Source organism: Trachemys scripta, chromosome 12 (assembly GCF_013100865.1).
Source record: "Trachemys scripta elegans isolate TJP31775 chromosome 12, CAS_Tse_1.0, whole genome shotgun sequence".
Lineage (NCBI taxonomy): Eukaryota > Metazoa > Chordata > Testudines > Emydidae > Trachemys > Trachemys scripta.
The window spans coordinates 35081718-35101740 of record NC_048309.1 but is presented as its reverse complement, the minus strand read 5'-3'; the positions used below and the strand labels follow the sequence as shown (position 1 = coordinate 35101740).

Sequence of the window (20023 nt, the reverse complement as noted above, 5' to 3'; positions counted from 1 at the left end):
GTGTGTGTGAGAGAGACTATGTGTAAGAGTGTGTTCGGGGAGTGTGTGTGTGTGAGAAAGTGTGTTGGGAGAGTGTGTGTTTGAGAGAGAGTGTGTGTATGTGAAAGAGTGTGCGTTGGGGGAGTGTGTGAGGGAGACTGTGTGTGTGTTTGAGAGAGAAAGAGAGAGAGGGTGTATGTTGTGTTTGTGTGTGTGAGAGAGAGAGTGTGTTGGGGGAGTGTGTGAGAGAAAGAGTGTGTGTGTGACAGGGTGAATTGGGGGAATGTGTGTGTGTGTGTGTGAGAGAGAGAGAGAGATAGAGAGAGAGAATGTGTCTTGGGGAAGTGTGTGAGGGAGACTGTGTGTATGTGTGTGAGAGAGGGAGAGAATGTGTGTTGCGGGAATGTGTTTGTGTGTGAGAAAGAAAGTGTATGGGAAAGAGTGTGTGTTGAGGGGGTGTGTGAGAGACAGTGTGTGTGTATGTGTAGCAGGAGATGCTAAATAAAACCCTTCTGGCTTTTGCACATGATCAGGGACCCAGCATTGGGTTGTCACAAGCCCAGGGGCAACCCGGACACAGATGCAATTGAAATAACCCAGCCTTCATTTATGGAGATTATTTACATTATTATGGTTCAGGGCTGCCCCGTGGAGCCCTCAGTCTCCCTGAGGTCCTGTTCTTCACCTCTCTGGGGTAGAACCCCACCTGGTTTCCAGTCTTTCCTATCACAAACTTTTGAAGCTAATTTAAGCATGTTTTTACATCTTAAAAAATTATGTTTACTTAATTTCCATCACTAAAGAACTATCATCTCTGTGATACAACTTACAGGAAGATTTTAGTAATGTTTTGTCTAAATGTCTTTCAGAGTAAGAACCCCCCTCCCCATAAAAATAGCTTACAGGAATGAGAATTGTGAAGAAGTAAGTTCCTGGGGAATAGCAATATTAGAGAAAGAAGGGTTTTTACAATAATAAAATGTACAAAGGCCTGTAATAGCTTTCAAAGTGGTTAAAGGAGCTCTTTAAAAAATAGCGTTACTTTGTTTTTTTAAAGTTTTGCCTAATCAAATTGCCCAGAATCCAAAAAGATAACCCAGTGAAACTGCTCTGCCTGAAATTGTGAAGACAGTTTTAAAAAACAGGGTACAATTCAAAACTCCACAATTGAGGGATTTTGCAATAAAAACGTATTTTATTTCAAGAGATAAAAGCCCCAGCTGGAGTGAAACTCAAGTCAGGCCTCAAGCTAGTGCTGCAGTGAAGGGTATGTCTGCAGCTCATGTAGGGCAGGTCTACACTACAGCTGGGATCGACTCTTTGAGATCAATCCACCGGCGGTCGATTTAGCGGGTTTAGTGAAAAACCGCCAAATCAACAGCAGATCACTCTCTGGTCTACCCCTGTACTCTACCTCTGAAGAGAAGAGTAAGGTAAATTGATGGGAGAGTTTCTCCCGTCGACCCCTGGTAGCGTAGACCCTGCGGTAACTCCACCTAAGGTACGTGGACTCCAGCTATGTTATTCACCATCATGGCTGACATTCCAACCATCTCCTGGGACCCCCAGATCCTCTATGACACTCTTAGGCCTTCATTGTCCTGATCCTGACAGATGGCCTGATTTGACAAGGTCAAAGAGAAGGAAATCAACAACATTGCCATCTCCACCGGCTTTAGTTAAGTTCTGAACAGCACCTGACATGTGAGACTTGGTTTCCTGCTCTCATTCCTTCTCCTTGTGCATCCTTTTACTTCCCCACCTTCTTTCTTCTCTTTCCCATTTCTCTCTTTTTGCCATTGATTGAATGTTAGTCTGGGTTAGCTGGCTAGGACTGGCTCTTTTACAACACTGCTGTAAACCCATGAGCAGAGAGGCAGATGCAATTTTGATCTTAAACTGCCCAACACTGGTACAAGTTTGCCAGGTCTCAGAGTTAGAGCTGGCTGAAAAATTTCATGTGATTTTTTTTTTAACCAAAAAAATGCAGATTCAGGTCAACTAAAACAATTTGCAAGTTCAGAAAAAAAAAAGAAAAGAAAATATTGGAAATATTGAAATGGTTCATTTTGGCAATTCCTAAATGAAATATTTTACTTTTTGTTTCAGAAAGACATTTTATGTAGGAATTTCTCTCAATTTTGAAAAAAAAAATCCATTATTTTTTGTTTCATTTAAAATTTTGAAAAATGTTTACTTCAGATTAACTCAAGACAAATTTTGGTTTAGATTTATAAGTTCAGACACGTGAACAAAAACATTATTCACACAGTTCTGTTTACTGTGGCTGTTAAGACCATATGCTGTGCATGTGTTTCTTCATTAGTGAAGCTGCAAATGGAAGTCAACACCATCGATGGAAGCTGCATTTTCTCTGGCTGATGTTCATTTTTCTCCCCTTTTGTGTGTTTGGAGCAAGATCAAACTTTAACAACAGCAGATACAATGACAGCGCCAGGCCATCAGAACTAAGTTTTTCTTTTCCCTTTCCCTAAGAAGGACAGTTATTACCATCTTTAATTGCCATATTTAATATCTTCCTTCGAGGAGAGGCTGAGGGAACTGGGCTTGTTTAGTCTGCAGAAGAGAAAAGTGAGGGGCGCAGCCTTAAATTACCTGAAGGGGAGTTCCAAAGAGGTTGGAGTTTGGTTGTTCTCAGTGGTGGCAGATGACAGAACAAGAAGCAATGGTCTCAAGTTGTATTTGGGGAGGTCTAGGTTGGATATTAGGAAAAACTATTTCACTAGGAGGGTGGTGAAGCACTGGAATGGGTTACCTAGGGAGGTGGTGGAATCTCCATCCTCAGAGGTTTATAAGGCCCGGCTTGACAAAGCCCTTGCTGGGATGATTTAGTTGATGTTGATCCTGCTTTGTGCAGGGGGTTGGGCTAGATGACCTCCTGAGGTCTCTTCCAACCCTAAACTTCTATGATTCTTTGCTTCTATAAACAACTGTCAGACAGAGAGGTTTCCATATAAAATTTCCACAGCCAAAGAGAAAAGAAACAAAGAATGTTATTAAACTAAAAGTCTTAGTGTTTTATATTTTAAATGCATCGTGTTTTCTTTTCTTCTTCTGTACCTTTTATAAATGGTTCTAATAATTCTTAATGGTGTGTTTGCCATGGGACTAACCAGGCTGAGGTCTCTGTACTCAAAACCCCATACTATGTTTAGCTATTTAGTGTCATGCAGCAACAGGATCATGTGAACATCTATTACTCTCTTGTCCCATTTATTCCAAACAACATTTGTTTTTGTACTTGCCTCTTAAGTGTGTCTAACTTAGCTTGTCCCACCACACCTGCAGGGTGATCAGGGATTCCTGTATACAGGGTACTGTATCCTAGTCCTGCAATAAGAGGGAAAGAATTGCACAAGATTCCACCCCACAACAGGGAAGGGCAAGGGGCCCAAGATAGGAGGAGTGTGCTTTCGGAGGGTGACAAATGTCAGTGCCTCATTGCAGCCTCTCTTCACCTTGGAAGAAGATCCACATGAGCCACCTCCCACTATCCATGCTAGTTACCTGCTCTCCTCTTTGCAAACACATCCCATGCCATCCACCTTGTGTGTAACTTTCTGCAGCACTGCGAGCTCGGTAGACAGAGGGTAATTCTGTGTGGCAGAAGATTTAGATACTTCGCAATGAGGAACAAACCTACAAAATTTCAGAATATTCAATGGGAGGGAATGGAGCCTAGCTCAGGAGCAGTCTGCCAGGCAGGCTGTCCCAGACCTGCGTACTCTCAGAATCCTGGATCCCCCGCTGCGGGGGAAATCTGCATGGTAGGGTGCCAAGAACCTGGGCCACTGAGGAGTGGTGATCCAGGACTTGCAGGCTCTCACCTCCCTGTTTTCCAACCAGGCAGATACCTAAGGAACCAGGACTCTGAAAGGCTGGCTGCACAGGTGCAAAGTATTAGGTCGCGACACCACTTTCTGAAATTAGGCCTAGCTACCTCTTCATCTGTACAGAAGGGTGGCCAAATCAAATTTCAATGGCATTGTACCCATGCCACCAGAACAGCTGTACTGATTTACTTCAGGACCATTGCTTAAAAGTAGCCGGGTCATGCCCCTTCCCCAACCCTGTGAACTATGCAACATTGAGCAAATGCAAAAACTTGGGATGCGGGATGGTGATGCAAATTAAAAAGCTTTTTTGGGGGGGTCACCCTCCCCATTCCCCCCAGTTGGTACCATTGGCCCAAATACCAGATTTAGACCTCACTGAGATTCATAAATCTCCTGCTCAGCTGCCGCTGAATCCGAGAGGCACCTAAACTCACACAGCACCTACATTTTTGTAGCAAAAGTTCCCTTGGTGTATATGTTTCTGCATCTGGGCATGTGCACAGCTACTGGACTCTGGGTGTCAGATGCCTATGCCCCAGAGTGATGCAAAACCCAGCGGAAGACAGGTGTTCCTCTATTTAACTCACTTGCAGGGGAAAACCCAGCAAGTGCGCTCTGAGCTTGCTGAACTCCACACAAAATATCCCCTGGGGGAAGGAACTCAACTTGCCTCCCTCCTCACTTTTAGTCCAGTGGTTAGGGAGTCACCTAGGATGTGAGAGAGGCCTGTTTAAGTACCTGCTCTGCCTGAGGGAGAAGGGATTTGCACAGGGCTCTGCTGTCTCTTGCACGAGTGTCCTAACCACTATAGCACGGGCTGATCTGGGGGCTCCTCAATCTCACCTGTTGAAGCTGTTTAACTTTGGATAAATAAAGCAGGTGAGGGGGAAGTAGAGTGAGAAACTCTATAGCCTGGTGGCTTGAAAATGTACCTCTTGCTTCCCTGACAAATTATTCATCCAGAGTGGAACTACTTCAGGCAGGGACCCCTGCCTCAGAATGTCCCCTAACTCAGTAGTTAAGACACTCACCTGAGAGATGCAGATCCCTTCTTCTCCTCTGGCAGACGGGGGACTCCTATATCTCAGGTGAGTACCCTAGCTATGGGGCCAACAAGTATGAGCAAGGCTCAACTCCTCCCCTCCCCTTAGGTCGGGGTGTCCAACCGGTGGCCCTGGAGCCACATGCGGCTCGTCAGAATTTAATATGCAGCTCCTTGTATAGGCACCGACTCTAGGGCTAGAGTTACAAGCGCCAACTTTCCAATGTGCCAGGGGGTGCTCACTGCTCAACCCCTAGCTCTGCTACAGGCCCTGCCCCCACTCCACCCCTTCCCACCACCTCCCCTGATCCTGACATGCCCTTGCTTCTCCCCCTCTCCCCAGAGCCTCCTGTATGCCAGGAAACAGCTGATCAGGAGGTGCAAGGATGGAGAGGAAGGTGCTGATCGGAGGGGCTGCCGGTGGCCAGGAGGCGCTGGAAGCGGGGCGGGGAGGTGATGGGTGCTGCTGACATATTACTGTGGCTCTTTGGCAATGTACATTGGTAAATTCTGGCCCCTTCTCAAGTTCAGGTTGGCTACCCCTGCCTTAGGTGGTGGACTCCAGGCGAGGGCTCACAGCCAACAATCTTAAGCCGAGGCGGGCACCAAACTCCCTCAGAGGGGCAATGTTTTGGACATGCCCTCCCATTGGCTATCTTAATGGGCTGGCTTTTGTGGATCCCATTCTGAGGCCTCTCGCTCTTCCCATTCAGACTTGGTGAATCCCAATGATTTGTCAGGTGCCTAAAAGTTAGGCCTGATAATGACTATGTCCCTTTGTCAATCTAGCTCCAGGAGCCTCAAGGCCCAGCTCATTCAGCCCCATGTTGAAGAGGTGGGTTGGCAAGCTGGCAGGAAGCCAGGAAGTTCTGAAAGTTGCCAGTTTCCCCCACATGTGTTTATTTTGACAACAGTTGCGAATTTCAGCCAAACACATCTCTCATCAGAATTTTAACAACCAGCTCTAGCAATTTCCCAGGCGCTGTGGCTGCCATTGCTTGCTCATTATGACTTGCAGTCCTGTATCGTTGGGTTAATAACAATGCAAGAGCTAGCATGATAGATAATGGAGTGGCCCAACCCCTACTCAGCATGATATATACTGTGACTCAGTAGCTACTTGGAGCTAGCTGGGAACTTTGCACAAGGGCATCCTGACTTCTGTTAGCCACAACCTTGCAACCACACTACCCCCAGCCAGCAGACACTGATGAATCTGTGAGTCTGCTTTTCCAACTGCATCTCTTGGAAAGCATCTTAACAACAACTGTTTCCATCTTTGGTTGTAACTAACTGTATCAGAAGGGCAGGTTGGGGAACCTGAGCCATCATGACTTTTGGCTGTAGCAGGAGAGAAATGTTATTACTAGGGTTTGCCTTTTGTTTTATTTGTTTAAATCTGAACCTGATACAACACCAACCATATTCCATCTCTTCTTATTTATATTTGGAAAGTGGAACCTCTGAACCACCAAGCTCCATGTTAGCTTATTTTCTTTTACATTTCCAGGCTGAGATTCAGTAGGATTTGGGCTCCTAACTCTCTTAGACTCCTTTGCAATTCCCACTCGGTATCCTGATGGAGCTATACTAAATGTTCCTTTTCTCTGAAACAGATACAGAAAGAAGAAAACAGCTGTTAGAGGTTGACTTGGTCCGCCCATCTGGGTGCTCCCTGAAGAGTCCATTTGCCATTGCAGGAAGAATTCCACATCACCAGGAGCTCTACGGGGAAATATGGCAGAAGCTAAGGAAAGTTCTCAATTCATAAAGGTAATTTTTTTGTGATACAGAATCTTGTTTTGTTCGACCCAAATTAGATTTCTTTCAGTTTAACAAAACTTGTTGCAATTTTTGGATTCGGTTTGACCCAAACTGATTGTTCCCTCCCCCAATTTCTCAGAACTTCCAGGGAGCCAAAAAAATCAGTCATTTGCCCAGCTCTACTTCTGACTTTGGCTTCTAGGTACAGCCACCATACGCATATAAAGAGTGAATCTTGGGTAACCTCTGAGGGACCAGTGCACCCAGACTTTACATCTCCACTCCCTGGCAGCCTTTGGAGAGATGAGGTATTTTATTGGCATTTTATTTTTGGCAGGATGATGGACGTGTCCGGCTTTCCCATGAGCTCTCGGAAGGTGAGAAAAAAGCCACTGAGAAGAGAAAGGTGAAAGTCCTGGAGTGCCTCAAGAGCCTTAACATTGCCTGTATTGAAGTAGGGGCCCATCATGCCCATAGTGCTAAGGAGAACAATCTAGCGTGTTAGCCACGTGGATGGTGACTGAGATGCCTGGTACAGTGGGAGGAAATGCCTCCAAAATCCTGCCCCATGGAGATATTCCCCTTGAAATACAACATTCCCAAAGCACCAGAGGGCAACCAATGGCCACAGACATACAAACCTTATGACTTTTGGCAGGGCTCAAAACTGGGGACCTTCAGTGCTAAAAGCACAAGCCCCTACCCCTTCGGCTAAAGGAGTAATACACTTAGAATGCAATAAGGGACTTGCTGGGGTTAACCTTTAGAGAGCTGCATGCTCATGTGAATTCAATCAGTGCTTACTATATCCCCTTTGCTCTGTGTGTGTGTGTGTGTGTGTGTGTGTGTATGTGTATGTGTATGTATATACTGCTGAGATTTTGATGCCAGACAGAGCTTGCAGCAGAGAACAGAGGGGACGGGGACATTAGAGCCGTCACTGTAGTGCATAGATTGCATTAAAGCAGTGGTTTTCAACCCCCAAACCACATAACACATAGAGAGCTGCATATGTGGCCCACAATGGTAAATAGGTTGAGAAGCAATAGCTTAGATGGATAGAGAGTTGAGTGAGCTATTGATACTTGTCTGACTTAGTATTAATATCAGTAATGAATAGTGAATGTGTAACATACTTTCTACATGTATGACAGCCCCCTCTGCTGGTTGAACTGCACAGAGGGTAAAAGCCAACTCCTACTGCCCACCCCCTGTGGTTACATTGTTAACTGGCATGGTGGAGACATGGGAGGAATTTCCCAGGATCATTGAAAAGTGATGGTCCTTGGAGGGATGCAAACTCCTGTGGACCTGACATATTTGGGAACATGTGCCCTCTGAGGGCTTTGCAAATGTCAGCCTAAGAATCTTCCACTGCTTCCTCCTCACAGTATTCTTCCTTCAGCACTAGGGAGAGTGACCTTGGTTTTTTGGTGCTCAAGGTTCAGTCTCCACTGGTGACTCACTTGGGCTAACGTTTTGCATTCAACACATTAGTACTACAGTGGGCTGACTTTTTGCATTCAACACATTGTAATGAAAAATTGCTATTTTTTGAAAACAGAAATGCTCATTTTTGAGAAAAAAATCAAAAGCTTTTGAAATAAAGAGCACCAAAAAATTTACTGGGTAGTAGATAGGCGATGGGGTGATCATTTTCTGGGTTTTCATATTTTGGAGAGACTCTACCCCTTCCAAAAAAGAAAGCAAATTTGTATAGGAATAAAAATCATTTCTTGAGCAGCTGCATTTCATATGTTATATTTTGGACACAAAGAGTAGTCCTTCTACATTACACACATTTGTTCAAACAAAGAAACTCACTCCCGTGAATCATGGAGAGTAAGGGGCATGAACATGGAGCACAGTAAAGAGCACTAGTAAATTTGAGCCATATTTGAAGTCCAATGGAAATCAAAGGGAGTTAGACACCTAAATTACTTAGGTGCTTTTGAAATGCCCTCTAGGCCCTTACCTGCATCCATTCGAAAATTCTGGTCCTGTTCTGTCTGTTGTTGCAAAGGATTTTAAGCACGAAGGCCCAGAGTTTCAAAGAGCCCTAAGGGTTACCATTGTATGATTATGGCTGAAAATGCAGATAAGATGTATTTGCTCTTGACTGAGGATGGGACACAGGTCATTGGGCACCTGATAAGGATGCTTCCTAACATCAGGCAAACAAGTCTTGGAACTTTAGGCTTTCTCTGTGAATTTCTTGAATGGACCTGTACCAAGGGCTTCATAACAGAGATCACTCAGCATTGCTAGTTCATTTGTTATTCCCTTTTTTCCTTCCCCCAGGATAAGATGCCCAATATTGCCATGCTAGGATCAGGCGGAGGTCAGCGGGCCATGATAGCCCTTCTGGGAACCTTGGTGGACCTGAAGAAGCAGGGCCTGTTGGACGCTGTCATGTATCTGTGTGGGGTATCGGGTTCCACCTGGTAGGTGCATGTTAGTAGAAGTGAGAATGTACCAGTTTTCTTCACAGAGTTGGTGGTCACTGAGGCATTCTTATTATTAATTAGCTCTGCACATTTTCAAGGCATTATGAGTGAGATTTTGAGAAGCACCTAGGTGTGTGCCTACACTGCTATCAGGGTGAATGGTGTAGCATGCATAGACATACCTGAGGTAGCTTTAACCTTGTTAGCTCAGTAACCAATAGCAGTGAAGCTCTGGTGCTACAACATGGGCTGTACCAGCCTGTTCTGGACCCTGAGTACATACCCAGGCAGCTCACCCTCAGTGAAATACATGCTGCTGCAGCTTCACTGCAATTGGCACTCAAGCTAGCTTGATCAAAGCTAGTGCAGGTCTGTCTACACATGCTGCTGTCACATCTCTGAGTGCAGGGCAGACACACCCTAAATGACTAGAATGTAGGTGTCTTGAGCCTTAACCCAGTTCCTGCTCACTCGACATCTGCCTTCTGGCCAGGCATGGAGATCTAATGCTGGGCACCCAGGCACTGGATGACATGGTTAGAAGATTCAGGGACATTCTGGGCAGACTCAAGAGCTGGAGAAGCGAGGCTCAGTGGAGACTAGACAAGTGATATTTACAGCAACCAAGATGACAGAGGATAGCCTTCCAGCAGTGGGAACAGTGAGAAAAGGGCAATTTGTGGGGGTTGTTAAGGGTTTTGGGTTCATTGGGGTTTACCAAGAGATGGAGAATACACAGAGGGAAGGAGAGGGAAGAGTGAAACAGGTCTCCAGTATTGGGGCTTGGGAGGAAGGAAGAAGAGTGGAGTTGTCCACGGAGAAAGAGGTGGGAAAGGAAAATCTTCCGACACTTCTAGCTGATCAACCAGGGCCAGAATCAGTCTCTGTGCCTGCTACGTAGCACCTCACTCAGCCATTGGGGTGAGTGACGGGGGCCTAGTGAAAAGGGCAGTGTGTGTGTGTGTGTGTGTTACCATTGACCTCTACTGGGTGAGACCTTAATTGTTTCTCCCTATGTCATACACCCTGTACTGCCATGTAGTTTCCCCATTGGCTCAAGAAGGGCCCTCGGGTCTGATCATACTTATAATGGCCGGATTAGTGCGCTCACCACTGACCTCTGCTGGTTAGAGTCAGAATTACTTAGCATGCATCACAGGTCCTAGAGAAGCAGCTAATGGAGTTTCTCCATAGCTCAGAGTGGCAGGGGCCTTGGCTTTCAGCAGAGGATCTTAGCTCTATCCCTTTTATTGCCATGAATTTCTCAGTGGCCATGGTGACAGACAGCCGTGGATGAAGTCCTTAAGTCACAGATTTGTTACAATGCCAGGCTGATAATTAGAAACCCTGCATGAAAAATAAAAGATATGAAGATTAAAAGGGGGAGGTGGAACATCCCATCCTATTCTCTCAGTCTCAGCCATATCTGTTCTGGTTCATTGAAAGGTGCATGTCTTTCCTCTTCAAAGAGAAGGACTGGACAGAGAAAGTGCAGGACTTGGAAGAACGCCTGTGTGAGACACTTTCCAATCCTCAATGTGATATTCAAAAGGCGACTGCGACACAGGCAGCTGAAGATGAGCTCTTCTCTCTGACTGATGACTGGGCCTCTTTCTTTGTCTATCTTGCATTGAAGCAGGTGGGTTGCTGTGTAAATACAGAGTGGTTCCACTGAAAAAACATCGGATTTACTTAATATATTCCTTTGTTGTTGATTCTCTCTCTCTCTCTTTCTCTCTCTCCACTGTACTTGGGATTCAGGAGCAAAAGAGTGGAAGGATATTAACTCCTGCTAATATTTTAAAGCTATCTCAACCCTTTGGCAACTTTATAAATCTCAGCATCATACCACGAGCTCTCAAAGATCATTGCGGTATCTGAACATTTCTAAAATGAGGACTTCAAGACTGTTTAAGGGATTTAGATACCCCCTTTCCATTAAAACTAGTGGGAATTTGGCCTCTAAATCCCTTAGGATGTTTTGACAATCTCAACCTAGCATCTGATCCCCAAATCCTTGACTTTCCAGAATATGAATTGATAACAGGGAGCTCAAAGATATGAAAGTCTCAATCATGGTCTTGAATTTTTAATAATGGGCTCTTCATTCTAGCAGAGAAAAGGTCTAACATGATCAATAGCTAGAAGTTAGAGAAATTCAGACTGGAAAGAAGGTGTACATTTTTGACAGTGAGAAAAATTAACTATTGAAACTATTGATCAAGGGTTGCGGTAGATTCTTCATTGCTGACAATTTTTTAATGAGTATTGGATGTTTTTCTAAAAGATTATTCAATCCAAAACTATTTTTGGTAGGTTTCAGGTCATTTTTTAGTTGTTTATTTTTTTTCCCGTTTTTTAAATTTAGCTAAATTTTCAAACGAAATACCATTTCAAAACAAAACAAATTGAAATGTTTCATTTCAAAGTAGTTGAAATAAACAATTTAGACTTTTTCACAATTTTTTTCTCAGATGAAAGAATTCACCAAATTTGACCTGAATTCACAAATAATTTCAATGCTCTGAAAATGAAATTATCATTGAATTTATTATTCACTAATAAGTTTTTGCCTGGCTTTACTGCTCCCTAATTACTATTAATTTTGATGGAACTGAGGCTCTGTCTCCACTGGAGCTGGAAGTGTAATTCCCAGCTGGAGGAGACACACCCACCTGATTTCTGATGGAGACCATAGGCACGAACCCAGCGGGGTTAGCCCCTCCCTCTGCTCCTGTTGCTGCAGCTACACCAATATTCATACTGTGCTAATGCGGCTGTGTCTCCTCAAGCTGTTAATCTGACCTTCCTTCTCCAGGATAGATGTATCCTAAGGCTCTTGCTTAGGTGCTTTTGAAAAGCCCTTTATGTGCCAATCTGCATCTTTAGGTGCCTAAATATTGTTGGAAATCTGCGCCTAATTCCTGTAAATTCTCTGTTGTTTGTCCATACAGTGCACACTAGAATGAGGGAACAATGACATAGATGATGATGCTCTCAACAAAAAGGGTCTTTCTAATTCCTAGCCTGAACTAATTAGTCAGGGATGAATTGCTGGGAACATCAACAAAATGTGCGTCTTTCTGCTCTAATCAATTCTTACCTTTCCAGTATGATAAGACCAAGTTATCTGAACACAAGGATACCTCCACAAATGGGACCAATCCTTACCCCATCTATGCTTCAATAGAAGCAAACCAATTGGATAAAGCAGGTGAAAACAGCCCAGATAAGAAAAAAAATGTGGGGTTTTTTTTTTGCATAAACCTGTCAACTCTCTCTCTCTCTCAATTTAAATAAAAAAAATTATCAATGACTTTATCAAAATGGTTATTGATGTTCTTCATTTTCCAAATAAACCAGGTTTGTCAAAAAATGAAAAATTCCCATAATTGTTTCAGTAGGACTTTGAAAACATTTTCAATACAAATGTCTATCAAGTAAGTTTGTGATAAATTGCTCAATGAATTTTAAAAAGGATCAATTTTGAAAATGAAAAGAACTTGGAAAACTTAAGAAAATGACTAATTTTTCCTTTATACCTTTGGGTACGAGTTAGTGATAGGTGGCTGGAGGGTGGGTGGAGAGGGGCTCTGGTGGCCACAAAGGAACTTCTGGGATATCCAAGGACAGCAGATGCTGGCTTAGGAAGGAAATACCACATGGAGGAGGTCACCTCAGAAAATGGCATGAAAATGACAATAGGTGAAGGAACAGACTGAAAAATTAGGTGGCATTCATTGGTGGAGCAAACAAATTGAGGGGATGGGAATTGAGAAATTATTGCCATCAGCCAAGAAAGGGAGAACAAGAATCTGGCACTATCTATATTTCACAGGGACCTGGTTTGAATTCACCCCCCATGAATCTGGCTTTCCCAGCCTGGGGGCATTTGTGTGCACCAAAGACTTTGGAAGCAAATTCAAGGATGGGGATTTGAAAGAAAAGAGGGAAGAGAAAAATATCTGCTACCTGCCAGGTAAGCATTGAAGTCCCTTCTTCTAAGCCGATCAATAGGATCAATAGATATGTAACCCTTTTGCCAGGTGGAGTCGGCAGCAGCAAAGTCTGGGTTCAATATTCAGGGGTCCCTCTTAACAATATAACACAGAAACCAGTTCAAGCCCCACCCAACAATCTGGGAAAATTACACACCACCCCTGGGTGCCCCTAAGAGTCAATGCTTCCCCTCCCGCCGGCACTGAGACTATACAATTCTATACAATCGAAATGTTGCCTTCCAATTTCTACTCTTTAAACATTGTCTGTTATAGTTTCATTTACACTGTATTATAAAAGCCAATCAATTGGGAAATGAAAGATCATTTCAAAATGAAAAATTGAAACATTCTGTTCCAATAAGGTCAACCTGCTTCATTTCACATTTATTTTTAAAATGAAATTTTGTCAAAAGCAACAAGTTTCCTTAGAAGGTTTAAATTGTGAGAAAAGAATATTTTCTGATGCAAGGAATATTACATTGGAAATTTTTCAGTTATGGATCAGTGTGTGAATCAATCTGCAAAATCTCATAACCCATGGGAAACTGGCCTGCCAGTGTCCCCTTGACTTTTCTGCTAATCGGGCTTCTGTCCAGGCAACTCTTTACATAGTATTAAAGGGAAAGACCTTGATGTGCTGTTAGCTGCACTGTGGTAAATAAAGTCTTTTCTTTCTTTCTTTCTTTCTTTCTTTCTTTCTTGATTATGGGAGAATGCCCTTGGAAGCATGGAGGAAATCATACAATATTTAATAGGTACTGACATTTCTGTGTGTTGAAGGTAGGGTCGGGTCATCAGTGGAGTCGGAACAGGTCCCCAGTGGAGGAGCTACTACACCATTTTGTAGCAATTATTCCAATGCCCTACTGTTATTCACAGTGATACTGTCATGTGTCAAACAGTCACTGCTTTAGCAGTAGCCTAAAGCAGTCCATGGGTGTCTGTCAGTTGTGGATGGGTTGGATTTTCAAGGATGGCAAAGGGAGACCGAGCATCCAACTCTCATTTTTGCCTTTCATAATCTCCAGCATTCCAGATAATTTCCAGATTATTATATCTAGGGCTGAGATTTTCTTAACTGATGAGGGGATTTGGATCCTAATTTCCATTAATGTAAATAAGAGTTGGGCATCATCTAATCTCATGCTTCAGGGCTTCAGCCAGTCACTGGCAGCAATCAGGAAGGAATTTCTTCCTTGATACATAATTGTAATCTCCTTTATTAATTATAATTAATCATATTATTAATATAATTTATTATTTACCTTCCTCTGAAGCATGAGAAATCAGCCACCGCTAAAGGTGGGACACCAGCTGGGGTAGGCAAATGTTCTGAGGTGGTACTGAGAATCCTCTTTCTTGATGCCTGGTTGGTGAGTCATCTTCAGGGTTCACTCGATCACCAGTTTTGGGGTCAGGAAGGAATTTCCCCCAAGGTCACATTGGCAAGAATCTTGGGAATTTTTTCACCTTTCTCAGTAGCATGGGGTGCGAGTCAGCTGCTGAGATTATATAGGCATGTCTCACCTAGTCATTCCCTGCCATTCTTGGGACCTCTGCTACTGGTGCACCTCAGTCTCTCAAATGTAACGGCCTTCTGGTCTCAAAGTCTGTGAGTCCATGAAACTATGGACTAACAGTTCCTTTAGGCAGCTTTGAAACTTTCTGTTTAGATGAAATCCTGGTTTAGAACTTCATTCTGATTTTGCAAATACTTAGCCTTTGGGACAAATTCTGGCCTCATTTACACTTGCATAAATCAGGAGCAAATGATTAGCAAGGGGTGGAATTACCCCAACTTGATACCAGTGTAGGTGACATCGCACCCCTTGTATAGGAGTGTCAAATCCAAAACTAGATGATTGGTTACTGATAATTTTAAAGGGAACAACATGCTCAAGGACTGGCCTCATGATTTGAGGTGGTGTTTTGAAAACAATAGTGATCAGGTAATGTCTAGATTATAAAACTTAGATAATGATAAGATCAAAGGTTTGATTCTGGTTACACTAGTTTTACACTGGTGTAAACCCAGAGTGACAAATTGTTCTTCCCTTAGACTACCATGAATCAGAAATAATTCCAGTGAAGTCAGTGGAGTTACTTCTGACTAAACAGTGTTCCACCAGAAAATGCTTTTGTCATAATCAAAAAGTTTGTGGGAATGTGTTGATTCTCACATCATTTTTGATGGAAAATTTTCAAAATGCTTCAAAAATCAAAGTGGAGTATTTTGTTTTGACTTTATCACTTTGTTTCAACTTTATCTTTTCATTTGGTTTCAATTAGGGCTGTCAGTTAATCGCAGTTAACTCACGTGATTAACTCAAAAAAATAATCGTGATTTAAAAAAATTAATCACAATTAATCACACTTATAAATTTATTAAATATTTTGGATGCTTTTCTACATTTTCAATATTGATTTCAATTATAACACAGAATACAACATGCACAGTGCTCACTTTATATTATTATTTTTATTACAAATATATGCACCTTATACAAATACTGAAATGCAATCTCTTTATCATGAACGTGTAACTTACAAATGCAGATTCTTTTTTGGTTACATAACTGCACTCAAAAACAAAACAGTGTAAAACTTTACAGCCTACAAGTCCACTCAGTCCTACGTCTTGTTCAGCCAATTGCGAAGGCAAGCAAGTTTGTTTACATTGATGGGAGATACGGCTGCCTGCTTCTTATTTATAATGTTACCTGAAAGTGAGAACAGGCATTCGCATGGCACTTTTGTAGCCATTGTTGCAAGATATTTACATGCCAGATATGTTAAACATTCGTATGCCCCTTCATGCTTCGGCCACCATTCCAGAGGACGTGCTTCCATGCTGATGATGCTCATTAAAAAAAGAATGCGTCAATTAAATTTGTAACTGTACTCTTTGAGAGGAGAATTGTATGTCTCCTATTCTGTTTTACCCACATTCTGCCATATATTTCATGTTATAGCAGTCTCGGATGATGACACAGCACATGTTCATTTTAAGAACAATTTCACTGCAGATTTGACAAAACGCAAAGACGGTACCAATGTGATTTCTAAAAATAGCTACAGCAGTCAACCCAAGGTTTAAGACTCTGATATGCCATCCAAAATCTGAGAGGGATGAGGTGTGGAGCTTGCTTTTAGAAGTCTTAAAGGAGCAACACTCCAATGCGGAAAGTACAGAACCCAAACCACCAAAAAAGAAAATCAACCTTCTGCTGGTGGCATTTGACTCAGATGATGAAAATGAACACGTGTCAGTCTGCACTGCTTAGGATTGTTATCAAACAGAACCCATCATCAGCATGGAAGTATGTCCTATGGAATGGTGATTGAAATGTTAAGGGACATATGAATCTTTAATGCATCTGGAATGTACATACCTTGCAAAGCCAGCTACAGCAGTACCATGCGAACGCCTGTTCTCACTTTCAGGTGACATTGTAAACAAGAAGCAGGCAGCGTTATCACCTGCAAATTAAAAACAACCCTGTTTGTCTGAGTGATTGGCTGACCAAGAAGTAGGACTGAGTGGACATGTAGGCTCAAAATTTTTACATTGTTTTATTTTTGAATGATATTTTAAAGTTTTGACTTTTTTAACCAATTTGAGATTAAAACAAATTTCAGAATGTCCAAATTTCCCACAGGGTAGAAATTCTGTTTTCTTACCCACTCTCCTTCTGAGTTACACCAATGCAAATTAGATCAAAATCAGATCCCTGATGCCTAGATCTAAGAGAACCTCAAACCTTAAAGAAAAAAAATGACTCATCTTTAAATCTTTTAACCCATATGTAATTTCCTAAATGATATGATTAGTGTTTTTAGCTGTGATAAATGACTCATAATGCATTTGTTTTGTTTTCTGTTGCTGAGACTTCCTGAGAGGGGAACAGCAGAATGAAGAATTTGGAGCAGGTGGGTCATTGTATTTCTGCAACCATTGGTCTGGGCACCCTTGACAATCATTCCAAATATAAAACAGCATATAGTGACTCATACAGCATGTCACCGCTAACAGTTTTGCAATAATCAGCTTTGCAGAAGGTCCCACAATAGTCTCGCTATGGGCACAGTTGGGTACAAAACCAGAGAGACCTTCCTAAAGGACACTGACAAATTCAAAAGGGGTCAGAAAAGAGCTATGAGAATTACCTGAGGCCTGAAAAAAAATCAGCCTCTTAAAAAGAGATTAAGGCCATGTCTACACCGATACAGCTGCACTGCTGCAGTGCGGCTGGTGAAGACACTCTATGCTGACAGAACTCTCCCATCGGCATAATAAAACCACCTCGCGAACAGCAGAAGTTTTGTTGGTGGGAGAAACTCTCTCGCTGACATAGCGCTGTGCGCACAAGCGCTTATATTGGTGTAACTTATGTTGCTCATGGGGGTGGTTTATTCACACTCCTGAGCGACATAAATTATGCCAGCATAAACTGTAGTGTAGACATAGCCTAAGGAAGTTCAATCTATTTAGTGTAACAAAGATAAAACAAGAAGTGACTTGATCACAGTCCATAATCACCTGGGGAGGAGATTTCTCAGTGAAGATGGCTCTTTGCTCTAGCAGATAGCAGCAGAGCCAGCTCCATTGGCTGGCAGCTGAAGCTAGACAAAAACAGGTTAGAGGTATGGTGTGAAATTTTAGCAGAGGGGAACAGGAGTACTTGTGGCACCTTAGAGACTAACAAATTTATTAGAGCATAAGCTTTCGTGGACTGTAGTCCACGAAAGTTTATGCTCTAATAAATTTGTTAGTCTCTAAGGTGCCACAAGTACTCCTGTTCTTCTTTTTGCAGATACAGACTAACACGGCTGCTACTCTGAAACCTGTCATTTAGCAGAGGGGAAATTCACCACTAGAAAATGTACCTAGTCATGTGGTGGATTCTCCATCAGGTAGAGTCTTTAAATATAGATTAGAGGTCACTTTTGTAAAGATCTTCTGTAATGCAATCAGAAGTTATGGGACTGATTCAGGAGTTACTGTGTGAAATTCACTGTCCTGTGTTATGTAGTAAATCAGATTAGACATAATCCTTTCTGGCCTAAAAAAAGAAAAAAAGATTTGATGAATCTTTCCAAACATCTCCCTCTCTTACACAGAGAAGCTGCACCTTAAGTTCCTCCAATGAGCACAACTTTGTCAGTATGTCAAAGTGCAGTGCTTTCTCAGCTACATCTGCATCAATTTCAAGTTCTGAGTGGATTCACTATATAAACTGCATGGAGATTGAATTCCAATGACCCAATAGCAAGGTCTAGATTGGCAATGTGGACATCCAAAGGAATGGATCGTAACCACCTATCCTGGTGTAATTGGAAAAAGAGATGGAGATAGCTGCTATGAGAAGACCAGGTAGCAGCAAGACTATTCATAGGCTTGGAAGGATTAGATATTTATCGGTAAATGTTGATTTCACAATACACACACAAACTGATAAAAAATATTTCCACCGATAATAATCAAAATTTGCAGGCAGGCAGAGTAAGAAAAATGCTACTTGAGAACTTATTTGAGTCAAGATCCAGTGATTTAGACTTTTGAATTAGGCTTGGTACAACAAGTGGAGTAGCAAATGAATAGCAAAAACAGGCGTGATTTCTTGATCTGAGGATATTTACTTTGTATATTTTGAACATTCTGTTGAAAGTTTGCATTTTAACAGTTTATACAGCTTTAACTTGCTGACTCTCCACATCTGCTGCCATAAAATAATTGTCTCTCTCCACACAATTTTTGGTAGCTGTGAAAATTTAAACTAATAAAAGTCTTAAAAAAAAAGAAAGGCTTAGAAAGAAACATGTATATTATCCATTGAGATTATGAAAAAATAAACACCAACTTCTGCCAAGCCTGCATCTTATTATTAATAATAATGATACCTCGCTCTGATGTAGCACTTCTCATAAGACGAGCTCCAAGCACTTTACACAAAGGCGGTACATCTCATTCTCCCTGTTGTCCATCAGGAGAAGCAGGGGAACAGGACAGTGAAGTGCCTGTCTGGGTACAGAATCCAGGGCTCTTGAGTCCCACTTCAGCACTCTACCCATTAGGCCAGTCTGCCTCCTCAGGTCATTGGGCAAATTTCAAAGATATTTAGGTACCTAAGGATGCAGATAGGCACCTAGTGGCATTTTCAAACATGTCTAAGCAGGTTAAGTGCCCAACTCCCATTATATGCTATAGGAGTTAGGTACCTACCATGGCTATGCACTTTTGAAAATCCCATTAGACACCTATCTGCATCTTTAGGTGCCTAAATACTTTCAAAAATCTTCCTGTAGGTCCTTAAATTCCAAATAAGAACATAAGAACTGCTCTAATGGATAAGATTCATGGTCCACCTAACCCAGTATCCTGTCTCTGACAGTGACCACTACCAAACCTTCACTGGGAGTGTATAGAACTGGGCAATTTTGGAGAGATTCACCTTGACTTCCCCTCCTGGCTTCTGGGAGTCAGAAGTTTAGGGTTGCCCCAAGCATGGGATTACATCCCTGACCATCTTAGCTAACAGCCATTTGACCTATCCTCCATGAAGTTTTCTAGTTCTTTTTTTTAACCCTGTTATGGGCTTGGCCTTCACCTCATCCTCTGGCAAGGAGTTCCACAGGTTGACTGTGCATTGTGTGAAGAAATACTTCCTTTTATTTGTATTAAACCTGCTGCCTACTAATTTCATTGGGTGGCCCCTGTTTGTTTCTATTGTGGGAAGGGATAAATAGAGCCATAATAGCCAGATATACACACCCCCAGTCAAAGAAGCTTGAAGTATCTCTGCTATATTTTTGGAGTTGCTTCTCCCACCAGACAACACTGCATCGGTGTTATCCAAGCTGAGGGCCAACTTTTTCATAGAAGTACATTGGAGCAGCTCTGCTGGCTTTAGTGGAGATGCTCTAAGTTACAAT

At 42.4% G+C, this 20023-nt stretch overlaps 1 protein-coding gene across 1 annotated transcript; it reads left to right on the top strand.

Annotated features, from left to right (window-relative positions):
- Positions 1 to 6615: 6615 nt before the first annotated feature.
- LOC117886114 (cytosolic phospholipase A2 gamma-like) lies at positions 6616 to 13868 on the top strand. The gene is made up of 7 exons (XM_034787752.1): positions 6616 to 6651; positions 6980 to 7096; positions 8944 to 9086; positions 10536 to 10728; positions 12201 to 12319; positions 12929 to 13068; positions 13792 to 13868. The coding sequence occupies exons 1-7, from the start codon at positions 6616 to 6618 to the stop codon at positions 13866 to 13868; spliced, it is 825 nt and encodes a 274-aa protein (XP_034643643.1).
- The last annotated feature ends 6155 nt before the right edge of the window (positions 13869 to 20023 follow it).

Coding starts and splice junctions, on each gene's coding strand:
- LOC117886114 (XM_034787752.1), top strand. CDS start 6,616: ATGGCAGAAGCTAAGGAAAGTTCTCAATTCATAAAG. Junction 12,320..12,928: donor GCAGGTGAAAACAGCCCAGA/TAAGAAAAAAAA, acceptor ATATTTCACAGG/GACCTGGTTTGAATTCACCC. Junction 13,069..13,791: donor AAATATCTGCTACCTGCCAG/GTAAGCATTGAA, acceptor TCTTTCTTTCTT/GATTATGGGAGAATGCCCTT.